Source organism: Colletotrichum phormii (genome assembly GCF_030913505.1).
Source record: "Colletotrichum phormii strain CBS 102054 chromosome Unknown BDP81scaffold_1, whole genome shotgun sequence".
In the NCBI taxonomy this organism is placed as follows: domain Eukaryota; kingdom Fungi; phylum Ascomycota; class Sordariomycetes; order Glomerellales; family Glomerellaceae; genus Colletotrichum; species Colletotrichum phormii.
Window position 1 is genome coordinate 2,030,478 of NW_026851443.1, and position 19,155 is coordinate 2,049,632.

Sequence of the window (19,155 nt, forward strand, 5' to 3'; positions counted from 1 at the left end):
TCGATGGCCGTTGTATCAATAAAACAAAGTCTAAAAGTATCCGGATGTGAAATATCATGGACATGGGGCAAGTAACAATGTCTAAACAACCTTGACCGTACGCCAGCAACCGTGAAGCAAATAATTCCTCGCGTTCCAGCGTTCATCCAGGGTGACGGGAGCTGTATCCCCAAAAGCAAATTGTAGGGACATCATGACTAAAAGTCAAGCAAAACCTTGAGGATCATGGCCAGCAAAAGCACAACAAGAACGACAATGGCTCGATCAACCCAGAGCGGCACGCCTTCATCATACGCACGGGTGGTAGGAGGGACTTGGGGGCGCACACTAAGATTCGGGGCCGGAGGCAGCGATACTGTCCGTGTAGGGGCGATAATACCTTGACCTGGACGCGCAGGAGGGTAAGATGCCGCCGTCGCTGGTGATTGTGATGTTGTCGCCGAACTCGGGGCCGCCGCGACTGTCTCAGGTGCCGTACGAACAAAGCCCTCGGCCAGCTCGGCACTCTCTGTATCCACTGGTTCGGTTCTTGGTGTCGGAGGCACCGGCGTCACTGCTGCTGTAGATTCTCCTTTTGAGCCCTTAGACTCGGCCATCTCATCCTTGTATCCAAGCTTCAACTCGGAGGGTATCTCGACTTCAGTCGCTGAATCTGGCGAGTCGGAGTTGGCCTTTGCCGACTCTTCGCATTCCTGGATGATTTCGATATTTGACTTTGCGCAGGTTGGGCATTTGAATGTGTGTGATGCCATTGCGTGACGCTTCCGCACGGCATCGCTCGTTTCGAGACCGCCCAGCTGACCTCGAGGGTCCGTCTCCATGAAGCTACGCAACCTGTAATCTTGTTAGGCAAGGGGGGGACAACTCTAATGGGGACTAAAAAGGAGCTAAACATACGCGACGAGTGCCGTTCTCACGCCCCATGCAGGTTGCCACGTCTCTTCATGGTGGCCGCTGATACTTAGACAAATCTCCCGGTTGGTTTCGAAACGGCCGCTGGGTGTAAGGAAGCGGAAACTCGGCGGGCGAAGAGGATATGTAGGCGGCAACACGATACGGCCATGGTAGATGCCTTCGCTATAGGAGGAGTTGGGTGGCCCGCGGAATGTGAAGTGCCATTCGAATAGATCTGACTCTAGTGGAGTAGCCGTATAATCTGGTGATGGGGAGCTGGAGAGTTCCTGGGCTTCGCGCACTGATTTGGATTGGATTGATTAGCGGGCTTCGAGGCGGTCAGATGGATAAGGGTCCAATGATTGAGGGGCATCTTACATATGCGCCGTATAGTCGGCGATTTCGAGTTGAACTTGGGAGTTGCCATGTTAAATGCGCAGGCTGTTGTAGCTTTGGGTGATGTAATCGTCCAGTGATCGATAATCGGCGGAAGTCTTCTTGTCCAGCCAACAGGATGTTTCTGCCCGGACAGTGGCGGCTTTTATTTGAAAGAGTGAACGTATGAGTCTTGTCGGGTCACACAAGGTTGCGTAGGAGAATGGGTGGTCGATGTAGGTGCAGAAAGATGGGTTGGCGTTCAAGAACTCTATGAGCGTATATGACAGATGGAGGGATAGGTGGCACTAACTATCTCATGTCGCGACTGTCACTGGAGTCACTGGAGTCACTGGGGAGGGGTGGGTTCTTATCCGGCCGGGGGCTTTTAATGGTGGAATCTACGACCACCCTGAAGCCGCTAATTGAGTGCCCAGGGGTTTGAGCCTTTGTACGGACTACTACGGAGTAATTACTGAGGCAATGAGGGAAGTGCGCTGCTAGCCAAGGACCCCAGGTACGTGGGTACCTGTTAAGTATCCGTATGTGCCGCTGTGCTGCAACAAAGGAGATACGTACCTGCGTAATTGAGCACGAGTCACCCAGTGCTCCTAGTCTCCTAGGCCATGGAGGAAAGAGCATGTTGGAATGCACTTTCTGCCATTGGTCCGACGTGCCGGCACAGGCTGACTTACCTAAGCATACAAGGACATTCAGGTTGTCAGTCCGTCAACGACGTTTCTTCCCACTCGTATTGATGAACGGCCATCACTATCCGAGTTTCCCGACGTTGTTTCCCAGCGAAGTTCAGAACGCCTAGAGGCAAAGGCGAATCCAAGGTATGCTGACCCATCTAGACGGGCTCAATTGAGTCTCTGGCTGTCTGCTGATGAGTAATAATCTCAGGAAACCCTCCCTCCCCCTCGAGAATCTTCTCCGAACGACGCGCCCGTATCGACCTTCGCCATGTATCCCGGTCCCAAGCCCCCGACGCCTCACGTCCCTGGTGTGTACCGCTTCACGGCGACAGCCCTGGGCGCTGGCATGTGGTTCTTCGTATGTCTCTAATTGAGGCCCCAATTGGTGATGGGAGGCCGAGAAAGCTAATGTCAATCTGCACCACCAACAGCTAATGTACCGCGCGAAGAAGGACGGTAAATTTCCCTCACCTGTCAACGATACTGAGTGCGTCAATGCTGACGGTGTGTGCAGGAGCTGTTTTGCTGGGCTGGAAGCACCCCTGGGACCATTGATCCGAAAGTTCTGGAGAGGGGCAGTATAGTGAACGAGAAGTTTGAGGGATGCGCAGAGGATGCGCGACATGGACAAATATTTCGGCATTCGCCAGTCCACAAGTCAAACAGATATCAGCAGAGGAATGAACGGATAGCTACTCTATTATGGGTCTTAGGCAATTACGGCAGGCACAACTATGCTTGGATTCATCTCTGTCCGTCCCTTCTACTGAGTGTTGGGCTTTTCGAAAAGGTAGTGCGACACGCCCCAGGTGTCCCCGCCTTGGTAGGCGAACAGCTCAGAACACGCCAAGTAGAAGATCTGCCACCTGTTGAACCACACGCTGGCGTTCTGCTCCCCATACGTCTCGACCAAGTGCGGCCAGATTTCTTTCTTGTGTGCGAGCATCTCGCTCAGCCAGTGCTTGATGCCCGTGTTAGCTTGTCCTCCCGAGACTGATCTAGGCTAGAAGGAAGATCGGCGACAACTTACCTCGCACGTCTTGGAATAATGTAGTCCGTTGACCCACCACTGCTTCTGGATCTGTAGGTCCCGTTGGAAGAACAGGAGCAGGTCAGTGGAAGGCATAGTACCTCCTGTGAAGAAATGGGTTGTCATCCAGCCCTCCTCGCTGCGTTCCCCCACGATCAGCGTTTGTCATGAATGAACAACATTGCGGCCGCCACTTACTAATCGTACGGCGTGGTCTTGTGGGCAAAGATGTGAACAAAAAGCTTGCCACCGGGCTTCAACGCCCTGCCCACCTTTGCCATGAGGAGCTCGTAGTTTTTCATGTGCTCGAATAGCTTTGGATATAATCAACACCCACTTCATCGGACACATCTAGCGGTGAACCAAAACACATACCTCAATAGAGACGACCCTGTCAAAAGACTCCCGCTCAAACTCATAGTCAACGACATTACCTGTGATGACCGTGAGGTTGGACAACCCTTTCTCCTTGGCTTTTCCATCGATATACTCCTTTTGGGTCCTGGAGTTGGAAAAGGCCGTGACCTTTGAATTGGGGAGTACCTCAGCGAAGTACAGCGCACCTGATCCCCAACCACAGCTGCAAACGTCAACTCAGCCCTGAAACTTACAAATGATCTCACGATGCATGCAAAGGACCGGAGACAACTCACCCGAGATCTAAGATACTCATACCATCCTTTATATCGGCCTTTTCGACGTACGTCCGCAACATGGCCACTTCTGCCTGTGCCAGTGTCTCGCCTCCCTTGGGGTACAGGCAGCATGAGTACTTCATGCGGGGGCCAAGGCATGCGGCAAGGACGCCGGTGCCAACCTCGTAGTGCTGCTTGTTGGCCGCAGCGGTCTCAATTGCGATGGGCTGGGTGCGCAACTTCTCGATGAACGTCATCTTGCGCTCGTAGTCGAGGCTGAGGGACGTGCTCGCGATGGAGTCGAGACGCTCCTGGAGCTGGCGCCGGATGCCTATCCTGATGACGGCGTGGGGCAGGTAGCCGCTGTCGAGGAGCCAGTCTAGATGTTGCGTTAGAAATGTGTTGTCCAGTCTCTGCCAGCTTCACAACGAGCTTGACGGTGCTTCGTTGCGAGGACGTACCCGTGTTCATCTTCGCGGTAGAGGTGATTCGCAAAGGGTTAGTGGAAATGAGAAGAGTGACAGAAGCAAGGGATTGACCGTCTTTATGGCCTGAGTCCCGATGCGTGAGGTTGTATTGTACTTTGAAACCACAGCGGTGTCCGAGCACCAAATCCAAGTGAATTATAAGCAATGAGTTACAAGCAATGTAAGTCGTTGGTTGATGCGAGGTCTCTAGGCTAATTCAACGAGGGCTGTCGGCACGAGAGTTGGGAATAGACGATGGCAGTCGAAGCTTGACTGGATTTATTGATCGACTGAGGGAAGTAGTCGAGAGCTAGCTAACTGTCCTTGTGGCTGGGGTGGCAGGTCGCATGGTGCAGCCGCAGCCCCCGGCCACTCGGAGCCGGAACGACCCGCCTGGGCTAGGTCGGCACCGGAATGCGGGTCGGTGGATCATCGATGACACGTTCATTCGTGGTTCACCCAACATTCGCGATCATCGCACGCCCAATCTGGCCTACCGTAGCAGCATCCTGATATTCGAACAGGAACGAGATGGAGAAATTCATATTCTATATAGAAGACAGGCTCTCAGTAACAGTCAATTGATTGTTTGAATACATTAGAGCAGTGCTTGTTATACTCTATGTGGGAATACGTTATCGCATTATCCCTTTTGCCTCAAAGGCGGCTTTCTAACGGTGTAATCCTACAAGTCCATGTGCTCCAAAATGATTTTATACTCCTTTCTTTGCTTCGGCTTCATCAGGATGCGTTCCTTGAAATGTCCCGCAGCCCGAGCCAGCTTTTGGAAGATGTACTTTTCCGATATCCACGCCGTGACCAAGTAAACGCCCCCTAATAAAATCATGAAGAGCTCAAAGTCCCAGCTCGTCTTGGTGAGTTGCATCAGGTGCCTTACTGAATGCCCCGGACCAAGTATCATCCATAATGTGATTGAAATGGTTGCCACGATGGTTGCCATAAACGGCCCTTGTTAGTGTTAGTTGATTAAACAAATCTTCCAGAAATACAATTTCACTTACAGTTCTTTAGCGCCTTTTCCCTGAAGGGAGGGCCCGCGTTGAGTACCACGCCCGCCAAGATGTACTCAAAACAGGACACCAAAAATAAGACAGTATTTTCCGAGTTCTTGATATTCGACTTGTCATGGTTGACTCGTGGGGGAATGTACCTTTTTATCCGGTTAGCGATGCGCAAAAGAGAATGTGAAAGTAAGGTATGAATCGCTCACCATGACTGCTTTCTCACGGCAATATACACAGCAGTCTGCACGAGAATACAAATAACCATCTGTCCTAGCAGCGGGATGAGCACCTTGCGCGAGACAAGGTCTGCAGTCGGTCGCTTTCGTGACAGAACGGGGTATGGTCCGGCCCAGCTCACTATGACAAATATCAGCGTATTGCTCGAAGGCTCCGATGTAGAATTGTGACTTACTGAAAATGGCAATGGGAAGAATCAAGAGTAGATCGATGAACAGAAACTAAAGAGTGATTAGCTAATGGTGAGACTTTGGTGATCATATAGACCTACTTGAAAGTCGCCGAGATTAGAAGCTGTAGCATAGAGAAAACTGACAGACGTGAACTGGATGGCCGAGTACAGACTCATGTACTTAAAGCAACTGAAGCTCGTCACAAGTGCAGCACGCCCCTCGCTAAAGATACTTGTTATGATAATACTCTGCTTCGCAGGCAGTGGCATCACTTACCGGATAACCTGGGGAACGCAACCGATGTCGAAGACGCGTGACGTGAACGGAGCTGCAACGGAAGCTTCCGCCTCTGAGAGGGAGATGCCAACATCTGCAGCCTTGAGAGCGCCGCAATCATTCGCACCGTCACCACAAAAGCCACAACAGTACCCGATCGCTTGCAATTTCTCGACCAGCTCGTGTTTTTCGTCTGGAGACATACGCGCGAACACTCGACCACGGACCAGCATCTAAGTTTGTGAGCAAAGGCGACTAGGCGGCATCTTCGGGGTAGGTAGGAACATACTCTCTGCAATACCAACGGAGGCGCGAAGTCCACAATCCAGCGAAATACCTCACCGCTGACTGCTAGTGAGTAATTGCGGATGTCATTAATGTTATACGCCAACGATGCATCAACATCAGCCGGAGGCGGCAGTGGCTGAGCACCAAATTAGCTTCTGTAAAATTGCCTTCAAAGTTGGGTTGGACTTACAAGAAGAGTCTGTTCGTTCAGCTGGAAGCCTCCGTTATCGATGCTCTCCCACTGTAGCCGAGCTTTGGGGTCACCGGCATTGCCTGTTCGTTGTTAGAACCATTCAGATACCTCATTGTTCACCACCTACCTTCTACGAATCTCGGAACAAAGCAGTGTGCGGTCTTGTTGATCAAGTTGCATTCACGAGCCACGCTGATGGCAGTCAGGATGTTGTCACCTGTTACCATCGTCGTACTGATGTTCGATTCCAGCAGCTCGGTCAGTACAGGAGCCGTGGTCGGCTTGAGCTTGTTCTCGAAGACGATGAAACCAGTGAATTCCAGTTGGGACTCTGCCTCATGTCGCTTCATCTTCTGGGCTTTGACCCAGCTAAGTTTTGGAATATGGCGAGCTGCGCAGCCAATGACGCGGTAACCCTTGTGTGTATAGTAGGCAAGCTGATCATCATAGTCGACTGGGACTATTTGACACAGAGAAGAGTAAAGATCAGTGGTGCTTTCGTAGGTGAGAGGATATCACTGCGGTAGAAATTGATCACTTACAGCTGTCTTCACGACATATCTCTCGCATGCATTCAGGAGCACCTTTGACATATATGTCCCCACTTTGCTGTCCAAATTGTCGAACGATGACGCTTGCTCTGCGGAGCTGCGAAACGAATTCGAAGGACTTCAGTACTCCCAGTTCAAGCGGTTGCTGATCAAGTGGGTTAGTCTAGCTTTGATCAAGAGGGGTCCGCAGCCTACTGATTGGTCTCCCTGGTGAGTGGTGCCACGCAGAATAGCATCATGCTCAGCTGGAGGTCGAGCGACTGACGGCGAAAGTCCACCCTGATCTTGGTCGTCCACCTCATTGGGGCTTTGTTTGCCTTCTTCGAAAGACCATCTTGTAAACTCGAACATTTTTAGGTCAAGTGGGTCGCCCATCAGCTCGTCATCCACAGACCTCAACGAGTGACAAGTTGCCATGGTGTATAAGGCAGCTCTCAATTTGGACATCTGGGCTGAACCGCCGGCCTGTTCTTGTACGAACGATGATGAATCCGTAAGCACATCCGTGAATCTGCCTGTCACCGGCGATGCAACGCGAACACCGAGTATGTCCAATCCGTCCTCTGTCAGTGTGCCGGTTTTGTCAAAGCACATGATGTCAATCTTTCCACCTACGTTGACCCGCTGTGGACTGATACAAAAGATCTGTTTATTTTTCAGTCGACTGAGCGCGAAGTTGGTACCAATCGTGAGCGTCGCGGGCAGTGCTGGTGGCACCACGATGGTGATAAGATCGAGAGCACGGACTATGATGAGGTGCCAGGCAAGGTGAAGTCGCAGGAAATTAAATAGAGACGCGATGAAACCAAGCATGGCCACAATGGCCATGACGCTGATGTACCGGAACGAGTCTCTATAGAATTTGAAGCCAGATGGTTTGGGGAAGAGCATGGACCGGACAAGGGACCCCTTCGTGGTGCTGAATCCCGTTCTGACCACGAGGGCGAGGGCGACAGCGTCTCCATCGCGCTCTTCCTGCGGCCGCCGGGCGCGAATGATCTTGGTACCACAGAAGAGGAAGTGTTTACCAATCTCAGGCGACACGGTCGGCGCAGCCAAATCGAGACTGTGCATGGTCTCATCAGTGGCTGGTGTTTTTGACACAGGCACCGATTCACCTGAGAAGCAGCCGTAAGTAAGTTTCGCTCATGGAAAAGTAGGATTCAAGAGTGAGACTCACCTGTGAGCATGCTCTCATTAACAATGCAATCGCCGCTCAAAAGCAAGCCATCACTTGGAAATTGAGTAAGATTCGGGTCGCTGACCTCGTACACGTCACCAGGCACGAGCTCGCTCGAAGATACAAATCGCCCTATGTCTGTCAGAATATCCAGCAAGTGTGATACGGCAGCTGAGTCCTTACAGAATCCATTTCGAAGGACACGCACATCGCACTCGAAGCGAGAAATCTCGCGGAGTCGTTTCATCGTCTGTTCATTAGCCTTCCGCTGTCCCAAAAGCACAACGTGTAATTTGACCTACCGCTTTGGTTTCTATGAGGGTAGTGGCGATACTTCCAAACGACATGAGGAAGATAGCCACGGCGTAGTAATAATACTCGTCAAGAGACCATAGAACCAGGCTAGCAATTTGAAAGACGTAGAAAGGATGGAAAACCTGGAACAATTAGCATCTCGGCCAATCACAAGAAACGACCACCTACCTCATCTACGAGCAACTGCGGTGTCGACTTTTGCTCAATGTCAATCAGGTTGTTTCCAAACACAACTGCTCGCAGTCCCTTCTCGTCGCTGTCTATGCCGACACGTACGGCGCGAGGATCGGTCCAATTCGGATCAACCCAGCCGTTGAACATGACAAACTTGTCCTTTTGCTGGTTGAAGTACAAGCGAACGTAACGATAATTGAGCATACGCAACTCGGTGATAATGGGATCGTAATCATCATCCACCCCGTAGCTCTTTCCAGTGGAGCCAAAGATGGTAGACATAGGTCTACCGTACAGCTTTTTGTCTACGTCCATCAGGACGAACTCTCCCCATTGGTTCTAGACGAAGTCAGCTCATGTGTAACAGTAAGGGGAACGCATAACTTACCTCGACAACAACCCAGTCGCACTCCGCTAGAGGAGACGGTAGACCCAAAAGTTTCACCTGCCATCTGGGAAACCATCTGAGTAGCAGCCAAGCGATGCCAGCAGTGCATAGGCAAAGTGCGGCATACACAACGAAGCCAAGCCGACTCGTCCGAAAGCCAGCAATTGCAATGGTAAGGTCTTCGTTCACCATGTAGACCTTCTGGCTTAAACGATCCCCACCAAGGCTCTTATTGGTCATACCACTGTCTTGGCGCAATAGACGGGCGTGAACAGACGATCTCGAGTGCGTTGACGACCGCCTGCGTTGGGACGTGTAATCATCGATGGAGTCGCCATTTTCGTAATCAGCATAGCCTTCGTCATCACCAAATGCGAAGTCTCCCACATCCGACAGGCTCTGGCGCTCATCTTCGAACGAGGTAGGGGAGGCTTCGGGCTCATCGTGATAGTATGCAAAACTCGTCGTAGAGTCGGCACGAGGACGTCGATGTGAGAAGGCCGAAACGCTGGTAGGAAGGCTTTCGGCCATAGGACCCGAGAAGAGCTATAGACAATATGATTAGATTCCATGCGCAATTGGAAACGGAACTTGGGTTATGTCTAACCTCGTCGTGGGCCATCTCCACCTCCTCGAAGATGCTCGTTGAGCTCTGGTTCGAGTCGAGCCGGTAGAGCGGCGCATGGCCATTCCTTGATGTAGAGGAGGCACGATGGTGCCCGTTCTCTCCAGGCGCAGGCATGTCTGCGGTTTCTTCAGGGCGATCGAGTCGCCGTAACGGTATCGAAGGTTCCAGCTCGAGAGACGAGAGGTCGAAGGGGTGGCTGAAGTGCCGAAGCGAGGGTCGAGTTGGGAGAAGCGGTGTTGTACGTTTGGCGAGAACGGCCCATAACCGTGGGTCAACAGTCTTACTTGGGCCGCGAAAACTGGAAGAAGCAGCTTAGAAAAGCTCGAGGAAGCTGTACTGTGATGCGCTGCGATGTGATTTCGGAGTTGGGGGGTCGATCGGCAGGTTGAAGAAAGTCAGCGCGGATGCCCGCACGGTCGGTTCAATCGTCCCCAAGTTGGATGGGCGCTAGAGTTTGGATTTGTAGCTAGAGCTCACAAAAGGACAAGGAAAAGCCAGGCACCTGTAGCTATCTCGTTGAGCTACGTATATGGTATGTTGGCATATCGCATCCTCAGCGCTTCAATAGTAAAGCAACTCAAATTGGCACGGAAGAGGCATTGTAGGTTATCAGGGATTGCAAGGTGACTGGAGTACTAGGTAGACAGGCATGTGGTTTATCCGTACCTTGGGTAGCTACTGTGTACCTACGATGACATAATTACCTAAGGTAAGGTAGGCAAGCACGCAAGGTGACAGGTCGCGCGGGTAGGTACGGCGTTGCCCTCGGGTGCCTTATGTAAGGTAAAGTATCTTCGGATTACCTTATCATCGGTGGGATAGGCATCATGCTCTCGCTACCTAGGTGGCTAAGTAGCGCCGCCATCGTCCACCCGGGCAAGACGGTGGCTGGCAAATGGGCCACCTCTTGAACCGATAAGAAACGAACCGCTGGAATTAAGGTAGGTTGGTAATAGCGAGAGGTATCCGTAGTACCTACCCTATGGTGTATCAGAGGGTGAGGGTAGGGAGGTTTTGTCTCGTCGAAATTTTAGGTAAGCAGCCCTCGGCAAATGCCGACAAAAACCTTGGAGGGGAACCGCCTCAATGTCATCGACCAATACCAACGACTGCCTTCCATTTGCTCATGTATATCTTCTAACTGCACACTCATATTGATGCCTACGGTTGAGTTAAGGCATCCTTTCCTACTAAGTTTCCATTTTCTAATCCATGGTACGGCATATACTTATCTAGTAAGGAACTTGTTTAAAATACGATGATTCCTTGGGTGCCGTCCAGGTTGCGCAAGACGGGAGGGAGCACTGAGGTAGCCCCAGTGACCCCCGCCACAACCCCCGCATTACCTCACTTGGCCGACCACGTACGGATATGGTAGGTAAGTATGGAATCAATGCTTAGACTTGCCTGGATCAATTTCGCTGAAATGATGTTGATTGACAGATATTGAGTGGTATCAATAGCTGCTTGTCTCTTGGGCTTTGTGCAGCCGTGCAGCGTACGACAAAGAGATGTTCGGAGCCCTGGGATAGTTACTGAAGGTTGATGTTAGTGCTTCTGTTAAGATAGATACCTCCTCAACACGTCTGACCAGTCGAACGTACCGGCACCTCTCTTAGAGAGCCCAGCCCAGTGATGCAGGACTGCCTAGGTACCTGCCTACCTTACTTGGGCTACCTCACCACCTTGCAGATACCTGTGCCTGCACCACCTGGTGTCCACACCATTTGTACGGATAGGTATGGTGCCTTAGGTACCTGCCTACCTGACCTAACCTCATGAGGTCCAATAGCAGGGAACTGTCTGCCCAGCCCCCTTGGCTCAGGTTGCCCGCCCATGTTTATGGAAGTCGCCCGCAGTGGAATCCATTGGCAGCACGCTACCCGCTGTGCCCGCCATGTCCGCCTAACCATAGGAGGAGCCCAGGCGCCAACTTGCGGTACCCGCCCCAACGGAGGAGAAAGCCTCTCTCCCAATTTTTTTTTTCCAATACCACACATTGCCTTCCCCCCACCAAAATAAAGTCAACTGCGCATCTACAACTTCCCACGTTCGGCACCGTTCTCTGCCCTGCCAACTCCATCAACCGCAACCTCCCTCCAGATCAGCCCGGGACTTCTCTGTCCCACGCCTCTTGTGGTATCACTCCATTATCGAATACGAAAAACCAAAAGATTCGATCGCACATAATGGCTGAGCCCATCCGTAACAAGCGCCTCGATCCGGCCACCGCGCCGTAAGTCACAAATCTTGCGGCACTATTCTCTCCGGTGGCGAGGGGTCGCTTCCTTTGGCTTCCCTTGCCCCATTCCACGATCACCATCGCTGACATCTACTCCCGAGCATACAGTACGCCGCAAAACACCCCCCTTCAAAATGCGCCTATTTCGTCGCATGCCCAGCAGCCTGGCGTCGCCAGCATCAAGGAGGGTATGTACTAAAAACCCCCGCCGCGTTATTCGTCTCCATTTTCTCTTGCGCGCACTTTGACTTGTTCTTTTGGATACGACCACCCCTCTATCGACCTGTTACTGACGTGCACCCAATATACAGAGGATCTCGACCGTGCCGCTGCTGCCTCCATCTTTGCACAGAACCCCAAGCTTGTCCAGATGATCCAAGGAAGACTTGGTTCTCTCGTTGGCCGATCCTCCGGCTACATCGAGTCGCTGCCTCCGCAGGTGCGTCGCCGTGTTGCCGGCCTCAAAGGCATCCAGAAGGAACACTCCAAACTTGAGGCCGAGTTCCAGGAGGAGGTTCTCCAGCTCGAGAAGAAGTACTTCGCCAAATTCACTCCTCTCTACGAGAAACGTGCCAAGGTTGTCAACGGTGCCTCTGAGCCTACCGAGGAGGAGATCAAAGCCGGCGAGGAGGATGACGAGGAGGACGATGAGGAGACTGAAGAAGCTGAGAAGGCCGAGAAGCCTGCCGAATCGAATGAGTCGGTTTCTGGCATCCCCGAGTTCTGGTTGTCTGCCATGAAGAACCAGATTTCTCTCGCCGAGATGATTACCGATCGCGACGAGGCCGCTCTCAAGCACCTGATCGATATTCGCATGGAGTACCTCGACAAGCCTGGCTTCCGCCTCATCTTCGAGTTCGCCGAGAATGATTTCTTCACCAACAAGACTGTCACCAAGACATACTTTTACCAAAGTGAAAGCGGCTATGGCGGTGACTTCATCTACGACCATGCCGAGGGCGACAAGATCGAGTGGAAGGAGGCCAAGGACTTGACTGTCAGAGTCGAGAGCAAGAAGCAGAGAAACAAGAGTAAGCTTTGCATGAATAACCGCACATGGAGATGCAGCCGCTAACCCCTCTCCCAGACACCAAGCAGACCCGCATTGTCAAGAAGACGGTGCCCACCGAATCTTTCTTCAACTTCTTCTCGCCTCCCCAGGCCCCTGCCGACGAGGACGATGACGCTGCCTCCGACATTGAGGAGCGCCTCGAGCTTGACTACCAACTCGGCGAGGACATCAAGGAGAAGCTCATTCCCCGTGCAATTGACTGGTTCACCGGCGAGGCCCTGGCCTTTGAGGAGCTCGACGATGACGACATGGAGGGCGACTTCGATGATGAAGACGACGAGGATGAGGATGACCTTAGCGAGGACCATGATGAGGATGAGGAGTCCGAGGACGAGGTAAGTGACGCCTAACTTGAGGACTCTACGACAGCAGACGCTAATCATACTCCAGGATGACACCGGCAAGCCCAAGGCGGAGGCGGCTGAATGCAAGCAAAGCTGAGCGGCAACTGCCGGTCGACTGAATTGCTAGGTTCTTCACGTTCATGGCAGACTTCATTTTGGGGAGTGCGTGATAGTCATGCTCTGGTCCTTTCGCGTCACGAAAGGCGGCGGCGGCGTCACGCTCAGCGCCACGTCAATAAACCCGTTTTGAGGGTTAAGCCAAGCAGAGCAACATTGAATGGATGAGCTTCTTGCTTGATAGATGGTAATTGACGTTTCGGTTTCCAACATTCTCAACGATACGGCTATCTTACGCTCTGGTCATGAATGATGCTATACGTCGGTGCTAAAATGGATTTGTAGAAAGGGTGTTCACTCGAATTTTCCTTCACGTAAGACGGGTACGGGCATCAACAATGGAAGCAATAGACAGGGAATAAGTCAAATAAGCAAATCTTCCTCTTGCTTGCATCTCGAAGGTGGGGTGGGATGGTGCCCATGTCCGCATATGGCTGTGGGCCACTTAAAATCCTCAGCTCCCTCCCTCGCTCACTTTGCGTAATTGAGAATAATGCAGCATATCTAGCGTGTTGTCGCGATACTTGGGCAACTGAAGCGCCTAGTTGTATATAAGTTAATTCAAAAGCATGGAGGAATCTCATTCCATTGTCAGGATGTCGCCTTGAGGCTCAGCGGCTGTGACCAATATGGAAGCTCCGTAGAATGTCGGGGGATTCAAGGGCGGACGCGGCGGTGCTTGCGGACCTGTAAAAGGTCGGAGCGGCCGTTGAACCTCACACTGAATACCTTACCAAAGTTGATGTATACGGAAGAGGTGATTTCGCATAGGTCGTTGAGCGGCCCGGAATCGGCACTTTGGTCTGGTCAGCGACTTTATTCCAGGTAAGTACCTAGGCAGGTAACAAGAGCATTCGTCTTAGTCAAAGCACCTCGTACCTACATCAAGTTGAATTTAATGCGTCGGCCAAATCTTCAAACAAGCCGCGACCCACGCAAAGGAGGTCGTGGCCAGTCCCGTCTCATGCTTGTTGTGCGGTGTGCCATCCGCACCGGCGCCGGAGAAAATTGGATTTTTTTTTTCCTCTTTAACCCACCAGCTGCAGTGACTCAAGTCTCAACCCCAGGAAGGCGTGCTTGGCTGCAAGTTACCTAAGGCACCTAGCCTCCAGGTAGGCTCTAAGCTTGAAGAGTCTACGACCGAGTGCCGGAACCTTGAGGGATGTTGCCGGCCTTCGGGCCTGCTCCGCTGGCAAAGTCGGACTTTATCCACTGTGCGAGCCCGAGCAGATACTTGGAGTCTCACACGAGCTCTTTCTTTTTGGTCGATTTCTGCTGTCCACGATTGGCCTCCGCACCGTATAGAAACAGTGTCCATTTGCGGCGGGAGAATCCCGGACCACCTGCCCACAACATCGGGGTCTGTCTCGCTGGATCCTTCCCTTTGTGGTGCCCCCCACAGGCGGCCAGCAGACTGCACGTCAACGACCTTACAAAAAGGGCACCGAGAGGTACCTCCAGCGTGCTAAATAATAGTGAAGATACATGTATTGAACTGGAAACAGTCATCGGGTACCACCTTCCACACCCAAGGTAAGGTATGGTACCTGTTACCTACCTCATTCTTTTACATCAGTCACGGCCCTCCGTCTCACATCCCGCGTCATTTTGGCTGCTTGACATGAGGTGATTAAAAACTTCCTCCTCCCGGAAACATTTTCAATTTTTACCCCAACCCGTTGCCTTGGTTGTCCCTATTTCTTGCTCATCTAGCCCTCTCGTCGTATACCAGACGGCGCTCTCCCTTTCTCTCCGACTTCACACTCAACAACACCCCAGCCGCTCTTGATCTGGCAGCTTTCTTGTGCTTCTATTGCCCCGCATCAAAAAATCGTGCTGCCCCTCCATCCCGTCGACCTTGCTCACCCAGCAAAACCAATACAAACCACACATGATGAGCTCAGCACAAGATATCACTGGCGCTTCTGCGCACGGGAGACAGCTCGAAGTTTCCGCCAGCTTGGGACTTTCAACTTCGCCAACCGCCACTTTCACCTCCCCCCCTTCAAGCTTTGCTAGAGCCGGCGCTGCTCTGGCCCAGAGGCCAGCCCCGAAGCTTCTGAAGCCCTTCAACACCCAGGACATTAAGATTTTGCTACTCGAAAATGTCAACCAGACAGGAAAAGACATCCTGACCGAGCAAGGTTACCAGGTCGAGGCTCTCAAGACCTCTTTGCCCGAAGATCAGCTCATTGAGAAGATTCGGTAGGCCTCTCCCTTACACTGAAGTCTGATGAAGAGAGTGAGAGAATGCCCCGTACTCATGCAATGTGATCCTCCAGGGACGTGCATGTCATTGGTATTCGCTCCAAGACCAAGTTGACCGAGAAGGTCCTGCGTGAGGCCAAGAACCTGCTCGTCATTGGATGCTTCTGCATCGGCACCAACCAGGTCAACCTCGAATACGCCGCCGCTCACGGCATTGCTGTCTTCAACTCCCCCTTTGCCAACTCGCGCAGTGTTGCAGAGCTTGTTATTGCCGAGATCATCACCCTGGCCCGCCAGCTTGGTGACCGCTCCAATGAGATGCACCGCGGCACCTGGAACAAGGTCAGCTCCAAGTGCTGGGAAATTCGTGGCAAGACGCTCGGTATGTAGTCCTGCCCTGCCCGCCTTCGTCCTGTGCATCGTCAAATGGTGCGGAGGAAGCCCTATCAATCGCTGACTGCAAACCAGGTATCGTGGGCTATGGTCACATTGGCTCGCAGCTTTCCGTCTTGGCCGAGGCCATGGGTATGAATGTTGTCTATTACGATGTCGTGAATCTGATGGCCTTGGGAACCTCGACCCAAGTACCCACCTTGGAAGCCTTGCTGGAGGAGGCCGACTTCGTTACGTTGCACGTGCCTGAGCTGCCAGAGACCAAGAACCTGATCTCCACTGCTCAGCTCGAGAAGATGAAGACTGGGGCTTACCTGATTAACGCCAGCCGTGGTAGTGTTGTCGATATTCAGGCTTTGATTAACGCCATGCGCTCTGGCAAGATTGCCGGTGCTGCTCTTGACGTCTACCCCAACGAGCCTGCGGCCAACGGCGACTACTTTAACAGCTCGCTCAACACATGGGGCGAGGATCTGCGTAGCCTGAACAACATCATCTTGACGCCACACATTGGTGGTAGCACTGAGGAAGCCCAGCGTGCTATTGGTGTCGAAGGTAAGGAATAAGCCCAGTGGCTAGGCCAAGCATCCAAACTTATATGCAAATAGTTGCCGAGGCGCTTGTTCGCTACATTAACCAGGGCACCACGCTCAACAGTGTTAACCTGCCTGAGGTTAACCTGAGATCATTGACTCTGGATGAGCCCGACCACGCTCGTGTAAGCAACATTTGGCGCCATGCGGATTTTAACAGAGAGCTGATAGGGGAATCCAGGTCATCTACATCCACCGCAACGTTCCTGGTGTATTGCGCAGAGGTGAGATATTGCCTATGATTCGTATGATTAGTGTGTCTATGGAGTGCTAATGGACGGTAGTTAACGAGATTCTTGGTAACCACAATGTTGACAAGCAGATCTCCGACAGCAGAGGCGACGTAAGTTCCCTATGTAATAGAAGACGGAAGTTGGGTTACTAACCCGGGTCTAGATTGCGTACCTCATGGCCGACGTAAGCGACGTCAAGGCCGAAGATATCAAGGAGATCAACGACGGTCTGGATTCTCTGAGCTGTGAGTACAAATTCGGAAAAGCAGTGGCGAGTTGACAAGTCACTTACACAAAGATACAGCACGCATCATGACCCGCGTCTTGTACTAGACACGCATGTAGAAGCTATGGCATTGGTAAGGCGTTTGTGATGAAGATTCCCGGTTCGTTAAAAAGACAGCTCTCAGCGACCGAAGACAGCATCTCAACATGTCGATATGGGGTCAAGGCACTTTGGATAAGGGAGTACCGGGTTTCACATCAACTTGAAGGCATATAAAAGCTAGTCGTTACATAAAGACAGGAGTGGCTGGAATGGAAACAATGTGGTAGACCAAGACAGAACGGAACCAGCATTTGCAATTGAAGAGAAGACGTTCCCGATTGGTGGCGTGTATGTTATTACACACATCCATGGCAAAGGCATTGAAGGCACCCCAAAGTACCAACTCCTTCGCTATGAGCACTACCTTGCTGCTGCTCAGTGCTGTGGGAGGAGCGGATGAATATGGCGGTGAGTATGGGCGATGGACAGCCTATCAGATTTGAGGATTGGCAAAGGGGGCCCAGACCAACTCGGAAATTGTGTTGATGCAGCGGATCCGAGCCCGGGCCTCAAGTCCACAACGCATGAGCTCGCCCCTCCTCTTTTCCCCAAATTGTAATGAATGAAGAAGATCAATCTTTATTGAGAAGAGAGAGAGGAGTTGTTGTTGACCGCTGGCGGCGCTGGCGGAGGACCGGCAGGGCCAATGCTGCCTTAGGTACGGAGTAATCTACGAAAGTAATTGTCGGATCTTTGAAGCAAAATGCAAAGGATAGAGGAGACGGCGGACGTCGGGCTATCACTGTTATGTCAGCTGCTGGATGCTGTGAGCCAGTGATACTAGTATCCGACAGGCAGCGTGGCAGCGTTATTAGTTGCGTGGATAATGGCATGACGGGGAATACTGGGACAGGGTGAATAACCCAGGCGATATGGAGCTAGCTGATTGAAATTTGCCTCTGAATATCCGTACGGATACACGGTGTTGACTGGCAACACTGGGAGCGAAGCGGATGGCGAAAGGGGCTGCAGGGGACTCGGGGAGGCTAGGATGGGATGAAGACAGCCCATGCGGTAAGGGCAAGGGCCAGGCGTTTAGTGATGTATACAGACAAATGACTTGCAAAGGACACTGTGCATTCCGTCGTTGTATACAACATGCCCGACTGCAGCAAAATCGGGGTTGTCTAAACAACAATGCAGCTCTGAGTACATATGACAATGCCGACGGATACATGGCCGTATTTAGGTAGGTCTGCGTAATGTAGGGATATCAGAGGAGAGAGGAAAGAAGACGGGTAGGTAGTACTGTGTACTTCGTAGAGGCAAACATGGATCCATGCCACAAGGTAGAGGCGCTAGGACAGCAAGGAAAAGGAGACAAACACTGACCACAACGACACGTCGGTGAACTGACGGGTGCGTCTGAGGGTCGACAAGTCTGTGGTTTCCGGCTCGGCAGCTTGGGACGAAAGCTTCAGCACGGCTTTCCTTTGGTTTCCTGCATACTTGTCAGGCGCCAAAACAGGTACAAACGGTACAAGGCAAGGCGACCCTGCGCTAGCTGGAAAAGCTCAGGACTCGAGAGGGACGGTTGTTTCAACTTCCGTCTTTGTTTGGTAGTCAGCCAGCCAGAGTTTGCGGCTCATGTGGCGTTTCGAACTGTCTAGTAGAAGAAATGGATATTCGTTCAAGAGAAGAAAACATGACTAAATGGCACGGAAGGTGATGCTTAAGGCAACACTAGGTATCTCAACGACGTTCTTAACCAATGACCATCGCTCTGCCACGTCGAGTCGCCGACATGCACAACCAAGGTTTCATCCTCAGAATGTCTAGGCACCTGTAATAGTATCTGATCTCACGCCAGACTTCTCTCAGCACCAATCATGATGCCAAGTCGGGGGCTCAGCGCGGAAAGTCTCTTCAAGTTTGCGCTCTCTCTGGCTCTTCGATTTGACTGTCGCCAATGAAGGGGCCAAATGTCATAAAAGGCAGTGAAAAGCCGGCCGGGGTTGAAGCTTGATTTGGGTTGACTTATCAGTCAGGCCGGATGCTTTAAACTATGAATGCCACCAAGACAGGATGGTTTAGCTGCTGACCTACGGCGGCCGGACCATCCCCTTCCCGTCCGCCCAGCGCAGATGTCAAAGGAAAC

At 52.0% G+C, this 19,155-nt stretch overlaps 6 protein-coding genes across 6 annotated transcripts; 3 read left to right on the forward strand and 3 right to left on the reverse strand.

The window, feature by feature from the left end:
* Positions 1–38: 38 nt before the first annotated feature.
* On the reverse strand, positions 39–1,436 carry BDP81DRAFT_9104 (ubiquitin-conjugating enzyme/RWD-like protein). The gene is made up of 3 exons (XM_060596483.1): positions 1,273–1,436; positions 898–1,195; positions 39–834 (listed from the first exon to the last, which is right to left on the reverse strand). Exons 1-3 carry the CDS (start codon positions 1,319–1,321, stop codon positions 198–200), a joined length of 984 nt encoding a protein of 327 aa, XP_060451795.1. The 5' UTR covers positions 1,322–1,436; the 3' UTR covers positions 39–197.
* Positions 1,437–2,235: 799 nt separating this feature from the next.
* On the forward strand, positions 2,236–2,522 carry BDP81DRAFT_388648 (uncharacterized protein; the record flags this gene model as incomplete). The annotated part of the gene is made up of 3 exons (XM_060587159.1): positions 2,236–2,325; positions 2,399–2,423; positions 2,482–2,522. 3 exons carry the CDS (start codon positions 2,236–2,238, stop codon positions 2,520–2,522), a joined length of 156 nt encoding a protein of 51 aa, XP_060451796.1.
* A 13-nt stretch (positions 2,523–2,535) lies between these two features.
* On the reverse strand, positions 2,536–4,240 carry BDP81DRAFT_9138 (methyltransferase). Its single transcript, XM_060596489.1, has 6 exons — positions 4,094–4,240; positions 3,651–4,011; positions 3,373–3,577; positions 3,196–3,311; positions 2,998–3,136; positions 2,536–2,928 (listed from the first exon to the last, which is right to left on the reverse strand). Exons 1-6 carry the CDS (start codon positions 4,101–4,103, stop codon positions 2,731–2,733), a joined length of 1,029 nt encoding a protein of 342 aa, XP_060451797.1. The 5' UTR covers positions 4,104–4,240; the 3' UTR covers positions 2,536–2,730.
* Positions 4,241–4,657: 417 nt separating this feature from the next.
* On the reverse strand, positions 4,658–10,133 carry BDP81DRAFT_413310 (ATPase). The gene is made up of 17 exons (XM_060589284.1): positions 9,507–10,133; positions 8,900–9,445; positions 8,506–8,850; positions 8,325–8,459; positions 8,206–8,272; positions 8,023–8,154; positions 7,038–7,960; positions 6,834–6,987; positions 6,419–6,751; positions 6,289–6,371; positions 6,100–6,234; positions 5,811–6,043; positions 5,633–5,756; positions 5,537–5,582; positions 5,331–5,481; positions 5,122–5,270; positions 4,658–5,068 (listed from the first exon to the last, which is right to left on the reverse strand). The coding sequence occupies exons 1-17, from the start codon at positions 9,639–9,641 to the stop codon at positions 4,785–4,787; spliced, it is 3,975 nt and encodes a 1,324-aa protein (XP_060451798.1). The 5' UTR covers positions 9,642–10,133; the 3' UTR covers positions 4,658–4,784.
* A 1,583-nt stretch (positions 10,134–11,716) lies between these two features.
* Positions 11,717–13,282, forward strand: BDP81DRAFT_444439 (uncharacterized protein; the record flags this gene model as incomplete). Its single annotated transcript, XM_060591842.1, has 5 exons — positions 11,717–11,763; positions 11,878–11,957; positions 12,081–12,800; positions 12,857–13,176; positions 13,232–13,282. 5 exons carry the CDS (start codon positions 11,717–11,719, stop codon positions 13,280–13,282), a joined length of 1,218 nt encoding a protein of 405 aa, XP_060451799.1.
* A 1,547-nt stretch (positions 13,283–14,829) lies between these two features.
* On the forward strand, positions 14,830–17,527 carry BDP81DRAFT_413313 (D-isomer specific 2-hydroxyacid dehydrogenase). Its single transcript, XM_060589285.1, has 8 exons — positions 14,830–15,507; positions 15,585–15,892; positions 15,979–16,458; positions 16,512–16,621; positions 16,678–16,720; positions 16,781–16,839; positions 16,893–16,974; positions 17,034–17,527. Exons 1-8 carry the CDS (start codon positions 15,194–15,196, stop codon positions 17,060–17,062), a joined length of 1,425 nt encoding a protein of 474 aa, XP_060451800.1. The 5' UTR covers positions 14,830–15,193; the 3' UTR covers positions 17,063–17,527.
* The last annotated feature ends 1,628 nt before the right edge of the window (positions 17,528–19,155 follow it).

What these genes read in the sequence shown, in the direction of transcription:
- BDP81DRAFT_9104 (XM_060596483.1), bottom strand. Translation starts at nt 1,321, where the DNA reads ATGGCAACTCCCAAGTTCAACTCGAAATCGCCGACTATACGGCGCATA. An exon ending in GCCGACTATACGGCGCATAT is followed by an intron (nt 1,196 to 1,272) that starts GTAAGATGCCCC and finishes AATCCAAATCAG; the next exon opens with TGCGCGAAGCCCAGGAACTC. An exon ending in GTGAGAACGGCACTCGTCGC is followed by an intron (nt 835 to 897) that starts GTATGTTTAGCT and finishes ACAAGATTACAG; the next exon opens with GTTGCGTAGCTTCATGGAGA.
- BDP81DRAFT_9138 (XM_060596489.1), bottom strand. An exon ending in ATGAGTATCTTAGATCTCGG is followed by an intron (nt 3,578 to 3,650) that starts GTGAGTTGTCTC and finishes TGACGTTTGCAG; the next exon opens with CTGTGGTTGGGGATCAGGTG. An exon ending in AAGACCACGCCGTACGATTA is followed by an intron (nt 3,137 to 3,195) that starts GTAAGTGGCGGC and finishes GGGGGAACGCAG; the next exon opens with CGAGGAGGGCTGGATGACAA.
- BDP81DRAFT_413310 (XM_060589284.1), bottom strand. Translation starts at nt 9,641, where the DNA reads ATGCCTGCGCCTGGAGAGAACGGGCACCATCGTGCCTCCTCTACATCA. An exon ending in CCCTCATAGAAACCAAAGCG is followed by an intron (nt 8,273 to 8,324) that starts GTAGGTCAAATT and finishes GCTAATGAACAG; the next exon opens with ACGATGAAACGACTCCGCGA. An exon ending in CTCCGTTGGTATTGCAGAGA is followed by an intron (nt 6,044 to 6,099) that starts GTATGTTCCTAC and finishes TCACAAACTTAG; the next exon opens with ATGCTGGTCCGTGGTCGAGT.
- BDP81DRAFT_413313 (XM_060589285.1), top strand. Translation starts at nt 15,194, where the DNA reads ATGATGAGCTCAGCACAAGATATCACTGGCGCTTCTGCGCACGGGAGA. An exon ending in CAGCTCATTGAGAAGATTCG is followed by an intron (nt 15,508 to 15,584) that starts GTAGGCCTCTCC and finishes GTGATCCTCCAG; the next exon opens with GGACGTGCATGTCATTGGTA. An exon ending in GCGTGCTATTGGTGTCGAAG is followed by an intron (nt 16,459 to 16,511) that starts GTAAGGAATAAG and finishes ATATGCAAATAG; the next exon opens with TTGCCGAGGCGCTTGTTCGC.